At 37.1% G+C, this 22,076-nt stretch overlaps 3 protein-coding genes and 1 long non-coding RNA gene across 9 annotated transcripts; 2 read left to right on the top strand and 2 right to left on the bottom strand.

Moving 5' to 3' along the window:
• Positions 1 to 1,116: 1,116 nt before the first annotated feature.
• Positions 1,117 to 3,064, bottom strand: LOC125371356. Its single transcript, XR_007217667.1, has 2 exons — positions 1,970 to 3,064; positions 1,117 to 1,668 (listed from the first exon to the last, which is right to left on the bottom strand). It is a non-coding gene; the product is annotated as an uncharacterized LOC125371356 (long non-coding RNA).
• On the top strand, positions 1,497 to 4,642 carry LOC8283327 (probable E3 ubiquitin-protein ligase EDA40). Of its 2 annotated transcripts, none has more exons than XM_015722972.3 (3): positions 1,497 to 1,637; positions 1,914 to 2,000; positions 3,061 to 4,642. In XM_015722972.3, exons 1-3 carry the CDS (start codon positions 1,497 to 1,499, stop codon positions 4,390 to 4,392), a joined length of 1,560 nt encoding a protein of 519 aa, XP_015578458.1. In that variant the 3' UTR covers positions 4,393 to 4,642. The 2 variants fall into 2 exon arrangements, with proteins under 2 accessions (XP_015578458.1, XP_002525234.1); XM_002525188.4 differs by having other exon boundaries at positions 3,058 to 4,642.
• Positions 4,582 to 11,988, bottom strand: LOC8283329 (snRNA-activating protein complex subunit). 5 transcript variants are annotated; one of them, XM_015722977.3, is made up of 13 exons: positions 11,723 to 11,988; positions 11,047 to 11,277; positions 10,884 to 10,957; positions 10,736 to 10,805; positions 10,614 to 10,651; positions 10,227 to 10,464; positions 9,892 to 9,980; positions 9,713 to 9,797; positions 9,455 to 9,553; positions 5,678 to 5,803; positions 5,453 to 5,603; positions 5,343 to 5,362; positions 4,582 to 5,171 (listed from the first exon to the last, which is right to left on the bottom strand). In XM_015722977.3, the coding sequence occupies exons 2-13, from the start codon at positions 11,185 to 11,187 to the stop codon at positions 4,881 to 4,883; spliced, it is 1,422 nt and encodes a 473-aa protein (XP_015578463.1). In that variant the 5' UTR covers positions 11,188 to 11,277; positions 11,723 to 11,988; the 3' UTR covers positions 4,582 to 4,880. The 5 variants fall into 5 exon arrangements, with proteins under 5 accessions (XP_015578463.1, XP_015578460.1, XP_015578459.1 ...); XM_015722974.3 differs by having other exon boundaries at positions 5,343 to 5,603; positions 9,455 to 9,550; positions 11,723 to 11,986; XM_015722973.3 differs by having other exon boundaries at positions 5,343 to 5,603; positions 11,723 to 11,985.
• Positions 11,989 to 12,160: 172 nt separating this feature from the next.
• On the top strand, positions 12,161 to 21,831 carry LOC8283331. The gene is made up of 12 exons (XM_048380354.1): positions 12,161 to 12,521; positions 13,626 to 13,702; positions 13,809 to 13,863; positions 14,216 to 14,294; positions 14,382 to 14,451; positions 14,769 to 15,221; positions 18,271 to 18,493; positions 18,963 to 19,039; positions 19,196 to 19,238; positions 19,369 to 19,426; positions 19,699 to 19,768; positions 20,939 to 21,831. Exons 1-12 carry the CDS (start codon positions 12,317 to 12,319, stop codon positions 21,479 to 21,481), a joined length of 1,953 nt encoding a protein of 650 aa, XP_048236311.1. The 5' UTR covers positions 12,161 to 12,316; the 3' UTR covers positions 21,482 to 21,831.
• Positions 21,832 to 22,076: the final 245 nt, after the last annotated feature.

The following is a 22,076-nucleotide window of genomic DNA, read 5'->3' as shown; positions in this document are numbered from 1 at the left end:
CTAAAAGCCCCATTTGGCCGAAGGCTCCAAGCAATCATACATATCCATTTCCTTTCACTTTCAGTAACTTCAAATTCAAATCCAACGGTTCTTCTCTTACTTTTCGTTTCTTTTCTTTCTTTTTCCTCTCGTTATCTTTTTATTTTTGTTAAATCTCTTATTCCCTACAGCACAGTACATTATTGAATCATCAAAATTCTCAAGGGATGCATGGAATGGAGTGTGCAGAAGTGAAAAATGTACCCTCATCATTCCTTCCCGGGCTCTGGACTTAAATTCTCTCTAGCTTCGTTAAAAAAGAATAAAAGCAAACACACCTAGAATCTTGATTTGAATATCATAAAAACCACCCTATGTTGTCAGTGTGAAGAAAAACAAACTCACTCAAAATTGTCTCTTTCACTATTTAAGAATCAAACATGACTGACTTAATCAACAATATCAAATATGATCCGAAATCAGCCTCATTATAAAAATTATAATATAATGTGGGTAATTAATAGAAGAATGTGGAGGGACCAATACAAAACAAATTTAATCACGAGGGTGAGGGTGAGGGTGAGGGTGAGGGTGTGAAGATGGTCCCCATACATAAGACCATAAGTCTGAAAAGGCCCCATCTTTGTTTCTGGGTTTTGTCACTGCCATGGTCCACCACCACCCATTTCAAAAATTCTATTTTATTTTTAAATACAAGTTATTATTATGTTAGTTAGTTGTAAAATTCCTTCTAACAGTTGCTGCTCAGTTCTTTTTATTCTAGTTTTTGTGGCAGTGAAATCAACTTACTTTACTAATTCGAAATCTTAAGTTTTTTTAAAGAATCAAGAATTGGAAGTGAGAATGATCACGAGTTGATGTTCTACGTTCTAATAGTTCTCATTATCAAAATAAATTACTAAAATAAAAAGAAAGCACAGAATATGTTGTCAGTGCATCACAGTGACAGTGGAAAAACTGAATCTTTTTTTTAAAGAATTATTCTTGATGTTCAAAAATATGAGAATGGTAGGAGGAAAGAGGAAAGGAAAAGCAATAAAATGGGGTAAAATTATTAAAAGAAATAAAAAAGTAAAAAGTAGAAGGTAGCTTAAAGTGGAAGTCAAAAAGCAGCTTGGGAGTGGAGTCATTATTATAATGATAAAGGAGTGCAGTCAGTCACTGGTCACAAATATAAATGTTAAAAAAAAAAAAAAGAGAGAAAAGAAAAGTGATAGTTTGTGGGTGAAACTTTGAAAGAGATGATACTACCAACAACCAGTGTATAAATGTGAGAAAGAAAGAAGAAGAAGAATAAGAAAAAGTGAGAAGTGAAGGGGCAGGCAGCTGCTGAACAATTTGCAGAGACTTGTCTGCACTTTTAATTTCAGCTTCTTGGCATATATATATGTGTTTATATGCCAGCCCAGCTAAGGCCCGCCCCGCCCCGCTCCCTAATTCCTAATTCCTAATTACTAATACTATTATATCAACTTCATACCTGAGAAATTGATAAAATGGGGATGGGAGGAGCGTCCTCAAAGCTCAGAAAGGCCGCCAGGAAGATGGTGGTGGCTGCTTGCGCCTCCTTTTCTTCTTCTTCTTCTTCTAGAAAGCCTGCTCTTTCCTTTGACAACTCCTCCTCCTCATCCTTCAATGTAAGTCTCTTTCTTTCTTATTTATCACTCTCTGCATCAACATTCAAACCTTTTCTTGTTTTCTTCAAAGAAATAGAAAAAAAGGAAAGAAAGAAAGCATGTGTCTTTCTCATTTACAGTTCTAATTTCTTTCAGGATATTCTTTCTTAATCAATCCATCCATCCATCATTCTCATTCTCAAAATTCACAAGTTAATTTCTGAGGACACATCCTAGATTCTGTAAACAGTAAAAATTTCTAACATCTGTGTGTTTATTACTAATGATTATAAACAGGGGTCGGACTCTATTGCAATGTCTCCCACAAAGCTAAAGGAAGCTGAATCCCTCACCAATGACACGTACAATAACGTGGCTTCTAAGGTAGGCTGGCTACCCTTGTTTGCTTTTCCAACTCCTCCATTGGAATCATTCATTGCATTTGCTTCTGGAATCCAATGTTCACGTTCTTCTCAACTTTGACCATCTACCCTTTTTTTTTTGTCCCTTTTCATTATTGCATATTCTATTCTATATTTTGTATATGTATGTATTTGCTCATTTGCAATACCACTTCAAGGAAAGGATTTTCTTTTTTTTTTTTTTCTTTTTTTTTTTTTAAATTTTTTTTAATAGGAGGGAGGTGTAAATTTTGCTCTACCCATCTCTAAACATGTGATACCGCATTCCAAATTCCCATTATTACACATATCCCACTGCTTAAGGTCCCCATCTACCCACCCACCAGCAGGTGTTTCAGATCACATGATTTCTTGTCACTGTTTTCCTACCACAAATTATTGTGTCCATATTCAACTGCTTCTGCCACTCTTTTAGTTTAGCTTTAAGTGATATTTCCTAACTTATTGATGCCATCAAATAGGGTGTCCCTCTTGAGATTTGCATTTCAAGATTTAGATTTTCTCACCTTGTTTTCATTTTCAAATCAACTGCTTTTTCCCAAGGACAAAGCTACAGCTGCCATCAAGTGACCCTCTTGATTTTGTGTTTTAGACCTGCTCATGTATGGTGCTAATAATAATTACTACATATTATAACCATACTAACGTACCATAACATCCCACCATAGTTCCCTTGAGATAAAATTGCCATGTATTACTCTCATTTTAATTTTTGTTTTTAAATATTTTACCAAGGCATCTAGATCTTTCACAATATTGGGAGTTTGATAGGGCAATCTTTCTTAGCACTCCATCAACTGCTATATATTGCTTAGAGACTAGCTCTAACTAGAAATACACTTCCGCAACCTCTCTTGGTATTTCATAATTAACTTTTGCAAATGATGTCACAATCAAAATCTTGTCAGGCATGCTAACTGGGAAGAAGGTCATCAGCTTATACAGAACATATAAATGTAATTAGTGGCTGGAATATTAACCCTTCTTTTTATTTTTTTTTAATTGTTTATATCTTGCAGCAGAACTTGTGCGCAATATGCCTGGAAGCTCTGAGTTACAGCACGGGGAACAGCCCAGGCCAGGCTATATTCACAGCCCAGTGCTCTCATGCATTTCACTTTGCTTGCATCTCATCCAATGTCCGCCATGGTAGTGTTACCTGCCCCATCTGCCGTGCCCATTGGACCCAGCTTCCCCGCAACCTAAACCCACCTTGTTCCCTCTCCTGCAACCAATCTGATCCCATTTTTCAAATTCTCGATGACTCCATTGCCACTTTCCGGGTCCACAGACGCTCCTTCCTACGCTCTGCCCGTTACAATGATGATGACCCCATAGAACCTGACGACACTTCCAGTCATCCACGCCTGGACTTCTCCCTTGTGTCAATACCACCACTACCCTTTCGTCATCGATGCACACAGTACCAACATCCCCACCACATAACAGGTTCCTCCTCTTCATTGTTTTCGTACCCACCAACACCCTATTCATACACCTCAAATAGGAGACTTGCTGCTGCCTATCTCTCTGTAAAGTCAATACAACAAAGAGCTATGGACTTGGTTCTGGTAGCAAGCCCCAACGGACCGCATTTGAGGCTTGTCAAGCAGTCCATGGCATTAGTGGTATTTTCCCTCCGTCCAATTGACCGTTTGGCTGTTGTGACTTATTCTTCATTTGCAGCCCGAGTGTTCCCCTTGAGACGCATGACGTCCTATGGCAAGCGGACAGCACTGCAAGTTATCGACCGTCTTTTCTTCATGGGGCAAGCAGACCCAATGGAAGGCCTGAAGAAAGGGATAAAGATACTTGAAGATCGTGCCCACAAGAATCCACAGTCCTGTCTCTTGCATCTGTCCGACAGTCCAACAAGATCATATCACACTTTCAACATGCAAATTCCATTTCCAATTCATCGGTTTCATGTAGGATTTGGCTTTGGCACATCAAATGGATTTGTCATGCATGAATTCGAAGAGTTCTTGGTTAGGCTGCTTGGAGGTGTGATTAGAGATGTCCAGTTGAGAATCGGGGAAGAAGGCAGGATAATTAGGCTTGGGGAGCTAAGAGGCAATGAAGAAAGGAGAATTCTGTTAGACTTAGGTGAGCGTGAACATGTTTTTGTAGGATACAGCTACGTTGAAGATGGAAATGATGAATGCGCCATAACTGGAGAAACTATAGTAAGTGTAGCGGAAAAAAGGGAACCCCATGACACCAGCAGAGAAGCTCCTGCAGGGAGGGATGTGAACATAATTGGCGGGCGGACCAGCAGCGTTGAGAGTTGGGATTACCATGATCCTTACATGGCTAGAAGATGGGCTAAACATTTGCACGGTTATAGACTTTGAATCATGCAAAACAAAACGTTGCCCTAGAAACAAATGTATGCACAAATATACCAGACCCACGAGATTTCAGTCATATTGCCTAATAGTTCCAACTTGGGAGCTGTGCTCACACCGGGGGGAAAATATTCCAGTTGAGTGTGTTGATAAAATTCATAGATGTAACTAAACTAAAGAGTTGTACGATCATACTTTCAGGACTTACTGCACACATCCTTTGCAAAATATTCTAGTGGAGTTTTGACATCATCTACTTATACCTCAAAATAAGAATAAAATATACATGTTCCCACCTCGGCTTTTGGATGCGATGCCTATTCCCAAGTAGCCACCACATAATGCTCAATCCAAACACATCCAGTAGCATGGAGAGTAGAAAATCAAACAATTTGTTCTGAAAATCACTGCTCTTATCACTAATATTAAACCCAAGTCGATATCAGTAGCTACTCTCTGCAATTATAACCCCTCAAATTGTAGAACTACTGCACTTAGGCAGGCAGGTCCTGCAGATAGTCATATGTCGAGAAATCACTATACAATAATGATCCATTCTCATAGTGAAGAAGGTAGTAGCAATCGTTGCAGAAATAGCAAGGACTATGTGGGGTCCATTTGTCATCCACTGTCACCTTCTTGGCTCTAAATATTCCACAAACATTGCATTTACGGACTCGTGGTTTTAATTGGAAAATTACAACTGGATAGGCTGCCCGGTTCTGTACATCCTCCGGATGAATCAATCTCATGTCTCTTATAACAATGGTATGCTTGCAGTCTCCCTGTACCAAGTAATTCCCAAACACAAAATAAATAAATTGTTAAAATTATAACCACCATCAGCTATGCCAGACACGATTCCTGACTCATCCAGAGATCAGATGCTGCATTTGAGACTTGCTAGAAGCTGTAGTCATTGGTTCTAACACTAGAAAGTGCATTTCAAATTGTACCTGATGGCAGTAGAGATACCCTGCACCAAGCCGAAATCTCAAGTCACAAAACCGAGTCTTTTGCATGTCCACACGTCTGAATTGAGGCAAACAAGAAGATGGCAACTCACCCAGGACTGCTTTCTGCTTTCTTCGTAACTCACCACCTGTTATGCATTCCCATTTTCTAAGAGCATCATCCTTTGAGTTGCTAAGCCAATCAAATATAGGCTCACTATAATCTATTGCGGATGAATCCCTCAAATCATTGCAAAACACATCCTACACAATTTTCCATTCGATTACGTAAAACTTACACACTGATAAACCAAACTAAGAAGAATATAACTTCTTACCTCTACAAGAAAATATCCAGATGGATCATGCTGCCCAGCCTTTTCCATTACCTGGTCTGTCATGCAATAGATCTTGTCCCTCAATTCAGTCAACATTTGTCTTCCAAGGACCAAGAACTCTTGTGTCTATGGTACATCAGAATGATGTCAATAAATCAGATGTAAACAGACAAAAATAAGAGCAAAATATTAAAGAGGATAAGGTAATGCCTAACAAGAAAGAACAGAAAAACGGGAGCAAAATCAACTCAACACCCAAAAAGAACTTGCTCATCCCTGAGAATATCCTACACCCTCACCAGAAGAAAAGAGAGAGATAAGAGAAGAAAGTAGAGAGATGGGGGGAGAGAGAGATGAAGGATTCCTGAATGTCCTCAGAAAACTGAACTCAATTTTAAGAATATAATATATACCAATCCGTATGAGCAAATCCATTAATAGCCCTCACAAAGACTAAAGAGAACAACAATTAGCACTGAGAACTCTTCCTAAAAAAGCATGAGATCTTTACAGTAATCATATATCAAATGTGAATGTAGTTAGAAATTATAGGATCCTGTTCAAAAAACAAATTTCATGTACATATCTGTATTTCTTCTATATACATTAAAAGCGTTTTATAATTGAATATTGTGTTATGAAAAGAGCCATCATAGGCATGCTATAATGCTGATTCGGGATAAAGCATCTACTTTGCAATCCTACTAGCAAATTTTTTTTACACAGAACTGTATTTCTTCTTTATACAAAAAGTGTTTTACTTGGAGATTGTGCTCAAAGAAGAGCCATCAACAGGTTGCTATATTGGTGAGTCTAGCATATTCTCTGGAAAAATATTTGTAATATCAAGTTCCAAGCATCTGATTACCCAGAGGGTGAAGTTGTGAAAATGTGTTTTTCTTCCATATTTCACATATGAAACATGAGCAATTATTCCCAAATAATTTTCCCTCAATCCATCCTCAGTCTACATAGATCTGGAAGAGCTAATAAGATCCTATTCTCATCTTTCAGTTTTAAAAAGGGTATAATTGTTTCTACAATAATAACTAGCAGGTTTGATAGAGGCCCCTCTTTGTTTGTCTCTCGAAGTTTCTACTACTGAGTAGCACTTCTACTATTCAATTATACAATCACTTTTGATCAAGCTGAAAAAGCTCTTTCTTGCCCGTTCGCACTGTAGTTTATGAAAATAGGAAATAGGTGTAAAAAATATTTGAAATATCTTAGACTATATAGCCAATCCCCATCATTAACTAGCTTGGATAGAATTATTAATCCTCCTTTTACTCGAAAATGCATGAAAATACTTAGTATTATGTCCTCATCGGCTGGGATGATGAAAATGGATGGGTCTTTTGCTTCTAGGTCCGCAATTATCATGGACGCCATTCCTTATTCCCCTGCCGCACTGTGCGTCTTACAAAAGAGATGAAAGGCTGACCAGGGTGTAACAAAACTGGCTGAAAGAGGTATTTTTGCTCTGATTTGAAACCCACTAGCTCCCTTATCTGATGAAGTAGAAATGAAAAATAGAAATTATTCTAAGGCATAACTATCGTCCATGTACGATCCATACTAGATCTGACCAATTGCCTATCTTATCTCCTCTACGTTCTTGACAGCCCATCTTTGTCTCAGTAGAGTCTTTCAGTGGCATGTTTCAGTCCTCTTCCCCATTATTTAGAAAGAGTGAGCCATGCTATAATAAAAGAACTTTCTTGAATTGGCTTTCTACAGGCACTTGCCCTTGACTCTTGACCTAGCTCTATTACGAGCACTGTGATATTATATTACTATCATCTATCCTCACCATGAAGAAATATATGAGTAGTATACCATATAGCCCTACCTTATAATCTCATCTAGAAGAAATCTTGCCGTGAAGGTTGGTGAGAATGCCACTACTGTTACGCCAGCTGTAAAGGCTAGAAACTGGCCTGGTAAAAGAATCCACTTCAACGGGATATTTCATTCAAACTGGATCTCCAAGCACCTTAGAAAGATAGAGCTTAGTTAGAAAGGCTTTAGGAAGGGAAGACTCTAAAGGAAACTGCTCTATGTGGGATTGCAAGGAGAAACTAGGAAATCTTAATACTCATTGGAACTAAACATTTTAAGTGAGGGTAGATACGAAGAAGGCTCCTCTGAAAAGGGCAAGGAAGAGGACAAGTGGAACGTCTATTGTTCCACTTTGTTAGTCTAGTAGCAAGCGCGGTACCCAAGGAAACCTTTGTCAGGAAAACCGAGAGGGCAAGCTGTGGCATTGATCCACCAGCGAACAGCGAAAGAACCTATTTCTACTGAATGAAAAAGTGCTTCACAGCATATATGTGAACATTCAGAAAGACCACTCTGGTGGATGTGCGACGTATTTGGATGATCTATAAGATCCCGAAGGTAAAAGATACAGTCTGAATAAGTGCTTCCAAAGTGAAAAAGTGTTTCTGTAAGGATTTGCTTTCATTCCATTTTGAATAGAAAGCTTTCAAGACTGAGATTCATAACAGATTGGTTATTGAGCAGGTGGAAAGATGTTTTCAACCAACAAAAAAATGAAAATTTTCTAAAAGAAATAGAGTGTAGAATTAGCTCTTAGAAATCCCAACAAGAAGTTCAGAAGGAAGCTTTTAGGTAAAAAATACATATGATGATAACTGCAGTGAATCAGACTAGTATATGGATCAGTGAGCCAAGGATGTGGTGTAGGTTGATCCCTTACTAACAACTTTCCCTACTTTCCTAAAAACAGCTTCAAAAGCCAACTCTCTCTGGACATTCGGGGATTCAATAAGTGCTCCGGAGAATCTTAATCCATTCTGTTTCTGATTCCATGCAAGTCCAATCATGGTTCACAAGCAAGTACCGATCTGCTTCCAGTAGCCAGTCAGCAAGGAGCCGAATGAAAGCAAGGACTACAGATGAATCTGATGAAGCATCATCATATGGTCATAGTGGGAAAGATGACAATGAAATATGAAAAGCAAAAGGCTAGGGCTAGTCCCAGTAGACAGAGAGAAAGGAAAGAGAATCCCCGAGGGAAAACCTAAGGGTGAAAGGAAAGGAAAAGCATATCCTATTGCTTCAAAGGCATAAGCTGCTCCTTCTTCAGTGGCTACTGCTTCGGATCTGGAATCAGGCCCCTGACTTTATAGGGCTCGGACGTGAATATGGATGCGCCTTCTAACTCAGCAAACAAAAGCCTTTATTCTATTTCTGAAGTTTCAAAAATATAGCATCCTTGCACTAGTTTGCAGAAGAACTTCTGAAATAAAAGCCTGAGCTTGTGATGACAACTGCATCAGTAACTAGCTTCCGCATTAAAAGATCAAACTTGTCTAGAATCTGTAGCATAAAAAGCTTACAGATACCTGCTCCAGCTTTCCATTTTCAGAGAACAGATTCCACAGCTCTCAAACTATAGACACCATAGTTGAGCAAAATCTAAGATCAGCAATTCAATTTCAAAAGCTCCCTGCCTTGATTTCTTATTATACAAGTTTAATCTAATAATATGATGGAAAAAATCTGCAGACACCACTAGATTGGTTATTTTCTGAGCCAATACAAAACAAAAGCACAGTAGAAGGCTACACAATTTTCTAAATACAAAACTCTATGATAAAAGGAAGTTGGCTTTGGTGTGAGGATTAAATTCTGCATAAACTATTGTTGATCGATTGACCTTCATGACTACAACCAATAAGAAAAATAAAATAGATATAGAGGAGTTAAATTACTCGGAGAACACTTAAACGAAAGAATAGAAAGCTATACCTTTATCCAGTTTCGTATGTTGTGGTAAACCTCGATGCATAGAACAAATTCTGGATGCTGCAAAGCTATGTGTTCTTGAACATATTGAGGCTTTGACTGCTGGTAATTTGAAGAAAAGCAACAAACAAATAAATAAAAAATTAAGCATTATGAGTGATCGAACGAACAAACTAAAAGTATTACAGGCAACCAATAATGTGTTTGTATGTGTTTGGAAATCAACAAAAGAAAATATGAGTAGACAAATCTTGAAATTACCTGTTTCTCAAAATATGTAGACTTGAGATATTTCATGCTTTCAGTTTTCTCCAAAGATGGATTAACACTTTTGCTGATCTTGCAACTATCATGTGACAAAATAAGAGGCAAAAGTAAGCACAGCAGCAGAGGAGATGCATCAATTACACAGAGTTGCAAACTTAAATCCTTATACAAACTTTAGCGCATAGAGTCCGGATGCTGCTTTTTCTTGGAGCTGCTTTTCTTTTAACTTCAACAGTTCACTGACCTTTGCAAGGCAATTCTCCTGGTCATCCAAGAATAGCAATTTAATGCATCAACCATACTAAGGTAGGTGTGCCGAGTGGCCACCAGCATAAGAGAAGAAAATAAGATAATGTATTTTCATAACATGAATAGAGACATTATAACTTAAGAAATCAATTACACAGTTCATATAGCATATCTTATTAGGCATTTCCAATGAGAAATAAATCTATCAGTAGCAACAGCAAAGAGGTGAGAACTAAATGTAGTAGGAGAGGGAATGTACGTCAATAACATGCTTATTTGTCTGCCTTCCTTTTCTCTTCTTTGCAATTTTCCTACTGGTAGCTCCATTACATGTGTTTGGAGCATGAGATCCATCAGATGGCTTTGGAGATAATTTTCTCTTCCTTGCCTTCCTGTTAACAATAGTTCCTGTGGTAGGAGGGGAAGAATCCCTACCTCTTCCAGATCTTTCCAAATGTAAGTTATTGTTACTTGAAACTTTAAGATTATCATTTTCGCTTTTTAAGGGGAAAAAAAAAAGTAGAACACTTTTAGAAAAGAGAAAGAGATACTACTAACAACTACAATGACACAACAGACCAATATCTTGAAACAGAAACAGGGTGAAGAACACAGAATTATTGGAAAAGCATATCTATATACTGACCTTGCATTGGATGAGCGCAAGCAGCTTCCATTACTCTCCTACATAAAGCATTGGCAAAATTTAATAATATTTTTTTAAAGAAAAGGAAGTAAAAACGAAAAAATTGAAAGGAAGAAACATACAGTGAAAGGAGTATCATTTAAGGCCATGTCAACCAAATCTTCATCGCACAGAAGTTTAATTTCATCGACCCTAAGACCATTGAAATGGTTATAATTGATATAAGAAATAGAAAGAAAAATTAGAAAGAAAGAAAGAGGAAAAACATACGAAATATCAAGATGATGATGAATATTGGGAGGTGAAGATGGAGAAGATTCTGAGGACAATTGATCCTTCAAATCCTGAAAAACGCAAATGATAGTGGACTAGTGAAAACAAACACGATTTAAAAGATGAAAGCAAAGAGAAAAAAGAGAGAGGAAGGCTAAACCTGGAGTTCATGAAGAAGAGCAGACTCAAAGTCAGGAACACTAGTGAGAGGCCCCACCAAATTAGGAACAAAGATAGGTCCCCCACGTGCTATTCCTTTTGATTCTTCTTCTTGTTGTTGTTGTTCTTCTTCTTCTATCATATTCCTCTCCGTTTCCTTTTTGCTTTCTTCTTCTTCTTGTTATTCAAAAGAGAGGGAACTAGCGTGATACTATACTATATTTTGCGTATTCTGCAAAGTCATATATACATATATTATCATCCCTCCCCTTCCATTGATAGATTCTCATTACATTATAAAGAGTTTCTAAAATTAAATAAATAAATAAAATATCTTTAATAGAAGAGAATAAAAATGGAATTCACAGAGGAAAGTCAAAAAAAGGAGAGAGCTGGATGTAGGAATGTAACAGAGCCGAGCCGAACTTTGGCAAAGAGTTCGAGCTTCTGTAATGGAGTTCAAGAGTCATTTGGAAATAGTTGAACTCGGCGTATAGCTTATTTGCTCAGTTCGCAATTAGCTAGTTTATTAAAAGATAAGCTTGGTTCACGAAGATCATTTGTAATTCTTACAGTGCTGCTGATTTCTGTCAAATTAGCATACTTTTAGGGTTTTACTACACAAAATAGACTTGTTTTCTAGGAAAACATTGCAGTTATATGAAGTTGGAACTCACCTATAACATAAATTGCAGCACCAGTAAAAATAGCTTGAAAGACGTGGTCGGTTTCCTCTTACACAATAGCAAATGCCAATAATTCTGCTAGAAGCGTCCCTAGTCCTCCATTAAGTCCTTTGCACAAGGTTGCAAGCAGGAGCAACGAGGTTGAAGAGATGACTGCAGTTCAGGTAGTGAAATCCAACTTGAAGAAGAAGAGAAGAGATGACCACTTGGTGTCGAGGGTGGAGGCTTGGGAGTCGAGAGAAAATAAAATTAGGAATTGTAAATTGTAATTGTGTCCTGTGTGTGCGTGTGTTTTTCTAGTGATTTTAGATTTCACTTGACCAAAACTACGTAGTTTTAAATAAAACTACATAGTTTCTGCTTTTTCTTTTTATTTTATTGGTAAAGATTTTCTTAGATTCATTGTGGCTGATTTTTATTTTTGAGAATTGGGAAATTGGGATTTTCACTAGAAAGAAGACCCATTCACTCGCTCCCTCACTCCAATTGTTGGCCGGTTGGTTGATGGTGGTGGTGGGGTGTGGGAAATTTCTTTCTTCTTCTTCTTATTTGAAGAATTTTTTTTAAAAAGAAAAAAGAAAAGAAATGTTCCAGAGAACGATTCAGCCCCATCAGCAGCAGGGTGGGATAATGGATCAGCAGCAGGAAGAAATGCAAATACAAGAACATAATCAAGGAATAAGAGAGCCATGCCTTGTCTTGACCTCCGATCCCAAACCTCGCCTCCGTTGGACTGCTGATCTTCACAACCGCTTTGTTGATGCCATTTCTCAGCTCGGTGGTCCCAATAGTAATGTCCTTTTCCTTTCTTTTGCTAATTTTTATTCGCATGAACGCCCTCTAATTCTCTTCTATTTCTACTCTGGCATTACCTTATATATTGTGCTCGCTTAAATACTTCCTCCAAATAATATGGCTTTTCTAACAAATCCTAGCTGCACTCTTGGAATTCAGTTTCATATTACATTTCCTTGCCTTTGACTTTTTCTCTTGACTTCATTCCCATACCACCATGTTTTGCAAGAATGTTAATATACATATATACACTTTTTAACACTTTTTTCATTTACTATTTACCGTGTCTTGCTATAAAGGCTCTTTTAATTTCACAATAAGTAGGCAGCAACCTTCTTTTCTGTCTGGAAATACATTTCATGTGTTTTTGCAGTCTAAGCCCATTTAAGTTTGCTCTTGACTGCTCCTTAATTTGTATTCAGATCTCTTATTATCCTACTTGTCAAACTCTATCTCCTATTTTGATGCCTTGTGCTGTTTTAGTTTCATAATACAAAGTTCGGCCTTCTCTTTGCTTTTTCTCGTGTTTCCTGTGAATTCTGCCATTGCTTTTGTATTTCCTGAAGCTGTTTTTGGTCAATTTGCAAACGATATACATTTTACTCTTCTTAGCCAGCAACTTACTTTAACTCGTCTTCCCTTCAGTGTACATCTTCTTTTAATGAACAAGAAACCGATGGTTCTAGTTAATGCACTATACATCCACCTATTGCAGTCTTCTCCTGTCAATTCAGGCTTTAGGAAACTATGATGAATACTCTACTGAGTTATATCCTAAATAGCTGAAGTCCAAGCTTAACAAACTAACCATCTAATTAACTTACTGAATTAATAATTAAGGATCAAGCTTGCAGTAAACTTGAGTTCGCTTAGGTCTACCATCCCTTATCCTTTGCTGCCAAATTTGAGTTCATACTTGTTCACTTGGCAGATGGAACTAGTTTTGAGGTTTATTTGAGCAAGTTCCTAATATCAGGTGTAATTTGTTTGTTACTAGTCCACCAAAAAGTACTTTCATGCACGGTTTTAGTAACTGTTAGGAGTAGTTTAACTACTTGGACACTTATTTAGTCTAAATCGAGATTAACAATGATGACAGAAGCTACACCAAAGGCCATAATGCGGACAATGAACGTTAAGGGGCTTACACTTTTCCATTTAAAGAGTCACCTCCAGGTTTGTTTCATTAGACATGCTATTTATTTTTCAAAATTTGTGTGGAAATATAACTGTATGCACAAAATATCAATCCTTAAGTTGCGAATGGTATTACTATTTACAGAAATACAGACTGGGTAAGCAATCAGGGAAAGATATGGGTGAAGCATCCAAAGACGGTAATTTCTGTTATTTCCTGTCTCTGTTCCTTCATAGTGCATGATATTATTGGCAGAATTTTGTTACTCCATAGGGCTAAATTCAAATTTCAGTGCAGTTGTTATCTCTTAAGAATGATCTAGGTGCAGAAAAGAAGAAAAAACAAAAAGAAAAGACATAACTTCCCAAGAATAGAAAGAAGAAGCAACCCGTTATCTCTTTCATTCAATAGAAAAAGACTACTAGACATTGGCAGTTGATTGTTTCTTTAAAACATCTTTATATTGTCATATGATGAGAAACATGAAATAGCTGAATGTCTCTTTTGTGCTCGTTTATGTTAAATGACATCTTCCCCATTTCTTATGGAAGGACTGTCTGGCTCATACCTGTTAGAAAGCCCTGGCGCCGGTAGTTCATCACCAAATATTGTAACTTCTGACATGAATGAGTAAGATAATCTTTCTCGTCATTAAAAACACTCCCTAGTGCCCAGTAAATGTTCAGAATTACTGAATTATGCAAATGTTACATATAGAGGTTATGAAGTCAAGGAGGCATTAAGAGTACAAATGGAAGTACAAAGTAAATTATATCTGCAAGTTGAGGTGAAACTTTTTCTCTCTGTGGAGTTGTTTCTGTTTCTTTTTCCGCCCCTATTTTCGGATTATTTCCATGAAAGAATGGTGGCTGTGAATATGGTTATGGTTAGGTGAATGAGGGAGACTTGATAATTCTGGTCCTCTTGGTAACTGCCTTTGACAATACTCATTTGCCTAAAATAAGGAATACTTAATAATTAGCCAAGCTTTACTCACCATTTTAACTTGGAAATATCAAGACTTTGAATATGATTTAGCATTATTTTATTTTGGTAAGGAGCCCTGTGCTCCATCTTTCTGATCTTCCCACTTCTACTATGTAGGCCGAGAAGCATTTGCAAATTCGCCAGGATGCAGAAAAGAGATACTTGGCCATGCTTGAGAGGGCTTGTAAAATGCTTGCCGATCAATTTCTTGGAGGCACAGTTATTGACTCAGACATCCAGAAGGATTCAGGGAGTAAGAAGAAAAGAAGTGCTTCCGTTGATCCACTTGGCTTTCACTCCTTGCAAACCGAAGCGGAGGCTGAGGCGCGCGGCCTAGAGGAAGTACCATCTAGCCTGCATCAACAAGGGGCTGATTGTTCCACTGAAAGCTGCCTGACTTCAAACGAGAGTCCTGGGGGACTGAATCTGGAAGGATCCCCAGCTGGAGGGAAGAAACAAATGCCGAGCTTGGACTCAACCCTGAATTGGGAGGAAGCAAAGATGAGAACCTCAGAGGTTAACATGGTCCAAGTTAATAGCCATGGAATGAGTGGGTATGGTATATGGAGCTGAAAGTTGTTGGGTAGTGCTAGCAGTCATCCGGTTCAACCGAGTGAGATTGGGCAGGTCATTCTTTGAGTCAGAATTTCAAAGTGTACAAATGCTAATGTGGTTGGGTGAAGGGCGTTGGCAAGAGTAGTGGAAATGACATGTTTGTAATTGTAAATTTAAATTGGTAGACATGGGAGTTTTACATTTATATTTTGCGGATGAGCATTTTACATGTTTTAGGACTCGGTACACTGGACAATGATGCCGACAAATGGGTTGCTTCAATTCAGAAAGAAGAAGAAGAAGAATGCGGGATGAGAGATAGAGACTAGAGAGGTTAAGAGTAAAGGGCGAAAGCTTCAAGAAGGCCGGCGAGGCTGAGAAGAAAGAATGGCATAGAAAAGGATTAGATATGCGATTCTTGTTTTGTATTTTTGGTTGCAGATAAAAGTAGTAGAAGTACGATAAGCCACTGGAGCAGTACGTGCAAATGAATTTCGTTTTAGCCTTGTGGAGAGTGGATCTGAATATTTGTCTTTGGTTAGTGATAACAAATAGGAGTAAATAAAATTGGTAATTATTATTAATAATAAAAGGGCGACAATTGGCAGAAACTAGAAAGGGAATAGCAATTATTAGCCGAATGAGAGATGCAAATGGAGGTTGCAACAAAAAGTATAGCCCTTTAGGCCTTTTTTAGACTTATATATTATTGATAATTTTTAATAAATCTGTGATTGGATGTACATACATAAATATCGGTATTACATATGAAATAGGAGAAACAAAGGGTTAGGGTTAGGGTTGTGTGTTTCTGTGCATAAATCCAAACACATACCCATCACATATTAGTTTGTTTCTCTTTGCAATTTGGACACAACGGAAACGGAATATAACCTCAAATAGATTCCGTCCAGAGGCCGGACGTTCTTCTCTTTTTCCGCTATGTATAATTGCTGTGTCTTTTTAAATATTATTTTAAAAATTCATTTTAAATAATTTATATAATTAAATACCCTTTTTTACTATTATGAAAATTGTTTGGTGAAGAAATATTTAAAAGAGAAGAGAAAATAAGAATAAGATTGTGGTCAAGTCTTTCTCTCTCTGCCTCTGTCTTTTATTACTATAATAATATCATTTTATTAATCTCTCTTTCAACTACGCCAAACAAAAAAGGAAAATCGGCTTTTCTCTCTCCAGTCTTCCCTTTTGATTTTCAATTCAACACCTGAGGCCTGAGCTGAGCTGAGCTGAGGCGGAATTACATTTCATTTCATTTCTCAGTCCCAAATCCATGCTTTTATGGGACTCCTTCACATATAGATCTATCTCTGGTACGTCTTTCTTTTTCACTTTCATGCTTTCTCCTTTCTTTTCTTTTTTCTCTTTTGCTTCCCCCCCTCTTCTTTCTATGCTCTTTACTATCTGTCTTCCTTCTTATATATGGCTCTGTTCCTCTTCCTTCTTATTCGATTGCTATAACCCTAATTTCATTTTCATTTTCATTTTCATTTTCTTTATTTTACTTTTTGGCCTGCTTGTTCCATTTCTTTGTTTTGATTTTTGTTTCTTATTATTGCTAGTTATATGCTGATTATGTATGTAGCTTATGCTGCTATTCAAACGCCAATCCTGCAACCTCTGACCATGTTTTCAACATTTACTCCTCCTTTCTACTCACTTTTTTTTTTTTTTTCTCTTTGCTTTATGTTCTCTTATCCTCCTCATTATTCCACCTTCCTTCCGCTCCACTTCTCATTTCTCACATAAAAAGTTGCTCAATCTTAGATTGTGAGCTCAAAGTGAACGCCTTTTCTCTCAATTTAATCTTCTTTTTATTCTCATTTGTATCTATGCTTTCAATCTTTCCACCCCTGAATGGGCATTTCGCTGTTGGATTTGTAGCTGTGGTTTGTTTTCTATCAAAAAATGCACCAACTATGGACAATCTCGTCTCTAGGGTTCGCCAAAGAATCTCTTCTTCATGCATTAAGCCTTCACAATCCCAGTGTAAATAGTAGTAACTTTGAGTCTGCTTCATTTTAACTTATGTCAGCTGAAATGCTAATTGAATTTTGAATGCATAATTTCTCATTCATGATTCCTAACACCCTGCCCCCTCCAGCCCAAACAAGTATTTCCTTTTTTCTGAGCCTGGCTCATTATCCAAATCCTTTTAATACTTCAATATTTAAATATTCATACATACAGGTTTGGCATAGTTGCTTGTATGTAATGTTGGTTCTTCGGCCATCATGCTAATGGTTTCTGAGGACCTATATTAATGTTTTGGGCTTATGGTACATGGATTCATGACTAATGGAAAAAGTTTAGTTTAAGTGCTGGATAACTGCATGAATTGTTATGGAAAAGTTTTTTTTTTTTTTCCAAAGATAGAATTATGGAAAAGAGTTAAACCAGTGATTCTCTGGGTCATTTGTTCTGTAGATATCCTATTCTGTTTGTCAACTGAAACATTTCGGCTTATTTTATCATTGTAGTAATTCTGTCCTCATTCAGCCCTTGCGCGTGACATAGTTTTGGCACTTCATGTTTGTGTTATACATTTCTCATTAATCAGGGAAAAGACTTTTGATCATTTTTAATTTTCTTAGCTTTTATCTGTGAATATTCTGTTAGTTAGCTGAGTGGAGAATGGAGGAAAATGACTTTTGCAGTTGACACCAGCTAGTTTAGGAATATGGCCTGGTTTAGGTTAAATATTCTATAAGCTAACCCCAACTTGATTCAGCTTAGGCCTAGATGAATAGTTAGATGCATATGCTATTGAAGGTCATAAGAGCATGCTCTCCTTTTTTTCATTAATAAAGGAACTTGTGCAACCCACTCTTTCTTTTTTCTTTTCTTTTGTATGTTTTAGTAGATATTGTAGCTTGTGAAGTGCTTCTGTTCTTTACATGCAATCTTTGGTGATATAATAAATCTTCTCTTTCTTTCTTTTTCCCTCATTTTGTATGGTCCTTGCTCAGTTTCTAACAGAGGAAAATCTTTCAATTTATACCTTCTAACTCTTTGAATTGGTTTAATGCTTATAGATGTATGACATATGTATCAGCTGAAGAGTGTTCCTAGTTCAAGTTTGGTCCATAAAAGTTCTTTAGTTCATGGTCAGCATTTAGATTGTGGTGCTAGTAGAATGGACGCCATCAATGGAGAGAATAGTCTCAACAATAACCCTAGTCTTGCATCAAAGCAACGATTGCGTTGGACGCATGAGCTTCATGAACGCTTTGTTGATGCTGTGGCACAACTTGGTGGGCCAGATCGTGAGTTTTCCACTTGGCTGAGCTCTTATATTCAAATGTGAATTTTTGTTGTGTGATTACCATTCTTACTGCCAATCCCAGACATTAATTTTCTATTTTTCATTCAGTACAACAGCATGAGCTTCTCTATCTTGTTTGCATGTGCACCACACAAACACATGAATATAATATGTATGTGGATGTATTCATGTGTGTTCACACATGTTATAAATGTACATAGACACATGATGATTTATCCAAGCTCTAGAAACTTTTATCTATTTTTGAAAAAAAAAAATTATTCTGGCTTCAAGTAGTAAGTTCATTTATTGAATTTGTTGGAGTACTCAATTGAGAATTATAACTTTACGAAGAGAAAAAAGTTGGTCTAATACTCAAAACTTGTTCTTGGGCGTGTTCCCAAGTATGTGAATTCAATTTAAGTGTGACTGGATACACTGAACTATTTTTTCATCTTTTTTCTCTGTAGGGGCTACGCCAAAGGGTGTTCTCAGGGTTATGGGTGTACAAGGTTTAACAATATACCATGTTAAAAGCCATTTACAGGTATGTTAGAGTTGATTGTTGTTTTATTGCAGAAACTAACGTCAATTTTTGCATCTTCTGGAATCCTCTCTGGGCTGATTGCTTCAGGAGTTTGTTTCTCAACATTCCTTTTCTTCATTTCTCATATTTATTTGTCTGCTTTCATGATACATCCAGAAATATCGACTTGCAAAATATCTACCTGACTCTTCATCTGATGGTAAGTGTATTTGATGTCTACTGTTGTTTATGTTTGAGCATGAATATATGCATGCGCTCTCACACGGTGACTTTTTATAATCTTCCTGTGCAAACTTTTCTTCTAATGCTAATCCTAATGATAACGCAAGGGAAAAAAGCTGACAAGAAAGAAACTGGCGATATGCTCTCCAATTTGGATGGTTCATCGTAAGTGGCGCTGTACTTATCCTCTATGTTTCATTTTCCATTATGATTTGTTTAAATATGCCGTACCAATGTCAAAATTTATGTGGCAGTTATATAATTAGAAATTTTTTATTGGTGCTATTTTTCATTAAATTGCATAGTGGAGCTTGTCAGCCATTGAAAAGTTCAGACACCAAGGATCAATCAAAATTCAGCATAGCATTTTTAGATTATTCTGACTTTTGAGTGACCAATTTGAAATCTTATTTGAGAAATTGTCTTACTGTTTACAGTGGGATGCAAATTACAGAAGCACTTAAGCTGCAGATGGAAGTGCAGAAGCGACTACATGAGCAATTGGAGGCATGTCTTTCCTTTGCGGTTTATTAGCCAATAAATAATATTTTGTTATTAGTTATATTTTTCAATAGTATGATCTTTGTTATCAGTTCAATTGATAAAACCCACATAATGAGGATAAATAAATTAGTAACTGATAGTTGACAGTTTGGGACATGATAACCATAAAAGAGCAAGTTTAGTTTCTTGCCCTTTCTTTTAAGGAATAAGCATAAAAACAGGCATGTGGTTGGATCTTTTTCAATTTTAAGTACGTGGTTTTCTTTTTCTTGAAAATTAGTTTGTGTGATTTAGTCCTTTAGAATAGTAAGTATATTGCTATAACCCCGTGAGTATTTTCTGGCATGAAGCTGACATGGCATATGTTTTGCTGATATATGATACTTTCTTGTAGACATGGTATATCTTTTTCTTCTGCCATGTAAGTGTCATATCAGCAAACTAACGGTGTTATAACAATACTAATTTTGGTAACAGACTAAACCACATACATCAATTTGTCAAGATAACATCACGGACTTAAAAGTTGAAAAACAGTGAAACTACAGACATGTTTTTTATCCCCTTTGCTTGAGATGATTTTTCAATACACTGCTGTTAGCAATTGTTATTTATGCTTTATTCGTTTTATTTTTGAAATTGAGCATTGTGGAGATTAAAGTTAAAAAATTATTAATAGAAATGAGGACAATACCTCTTTCTCTTTTGAGTCCATTCAGGCTAATAAAATCTTACGGCTTCTATTATTCTGAGTTCTTTTTTCTATGTGAAAGAGAGATGTTAGCTTTCAAGTTCACAATTTTGTCCATTCTTAGTGTCTCACGATGATGATATGCTTTAGAATGTAATATGATTAGCGAGATACTTAAATTATCAAGCCATTGGATGGGAAGAGATTCTTTGTTATGCCCACCTGCTTCTTTTTTGAACTTAACCTGCATAATTTTCGTAATTGATCATTTTATTTTGTTTATAGTTGATGCAACACTCTTACAGAAAAAATGGATGAATAGTAAAATTTAATTTTGATGTACTATTTTCTTGTCTTGGAGAAATTGTTGAAAGTATGCAAATGTAGATTGGTCTTGTTGGCTAAAATTTGTGGGCTGTAACTGCTGATATTTTTATATCAGCACAACTCTTACCATATATGCTTTACTTTGAGTGCATCAGGTGCAGAGACAGCTACAACTACGCATTGAAGCCCAAGGGAAGTACTTGAAGAAGATAATAGAGGAGCAACAGCGTCTCAGTGGTGTCCTTGGGGAGGTGCCTGGTGCAGTGGCTGCAGCCCCAGTGTCAGGTGATAATTGCCCAGAATCTGACAACAAGACTGACCCAGCAACCCCGGCTCCAACTTCGGAGTCACCCATTCAAGACAAGGCTGCCAAGGAGCGTGCACCAGCCAAAAGCCTTTCTATTGATGAATCCTTCTCATCCCGCCATGAACCATTGACTCCAGATTCACGTTGTAATGTTGGTTCCCCAGCTGAGAGCCCTAAAGGTGAGAGGTCAATGAAAAAGCAACGAGTGTGCATGGGCACATCATATGGTAAATCAGAGATGGTCCTTACACATCAGATATTAGAGTCGAGCTTAAACTCCTATCCGCAGCCACATTCTCTCTTCCTGAGCAGAGAGCAATTTGATCCGTCATCTGGATTATCAACTGGAAATGATGATCACATAGAGAAGGTTCCAGGCAGTGACCCATAGTTTTGCTTGCGAAATGAGATCTGCCCTTGATGACTATTTTCATTCTGCTTTGCCTATGTAATTTCTATGAATATGTTCTCAAGCAGGCTAAACCCATTAATGTTAGATATCTCAGATAAGTAGGTCGAAGGAAAGTTGTTCATTTACACTGATTTCCTTTTAGACTGTTTATAGATGCTTGAGGTCGTTCATCTGAAAATAGACATGCATTGTGAAAGTGGATGGGCTATTTGGTTGGAATGTCATGTCTGTTCAAGAGACCTCTCATGCTTTGCATCTGATGGATTACTACTGTGAGAAACACAAGATTGCTATCAGAACTGGAACTGGAACTGGAACTTGGAATCCAACTCTCACCTTCTCTTGGGAAATTTGCTATGCGGTTAATAACACTACTTTCTTTTTATTATTATTATTTCAAATATCTAACCCAGGAAGCAAAGAAATAGTGCCGGACGAAAAGAAAATAATAATAATAGTAATAATAATATAAAAAGAGGTGTCGCTTATTGATTCTTCATTGTTCTAGTTCACAGTCTTAAGCTACTCGTCATATTCCTCAAACTGCAATTTGTCACTGCAGAAGCACTAGAGA

Source organism: Ricinus communis, chromosome 10, assembly GCF_019578655.1.
Source record: "Ricinus communis isolate WT05 ecotype wild-type chromosome 10, ASM1957865v1, whole genome shotgun sequence".
NCBI lineage: Eukaryota > Viridiplantae > Streptophyta > Magnoliopsida > Malpighiales > Euphorbiaceae > Ricinus > Ricinus communis.
This window is presented reverse-complemented; position numbering and strand designations above follow the sequence as displayed.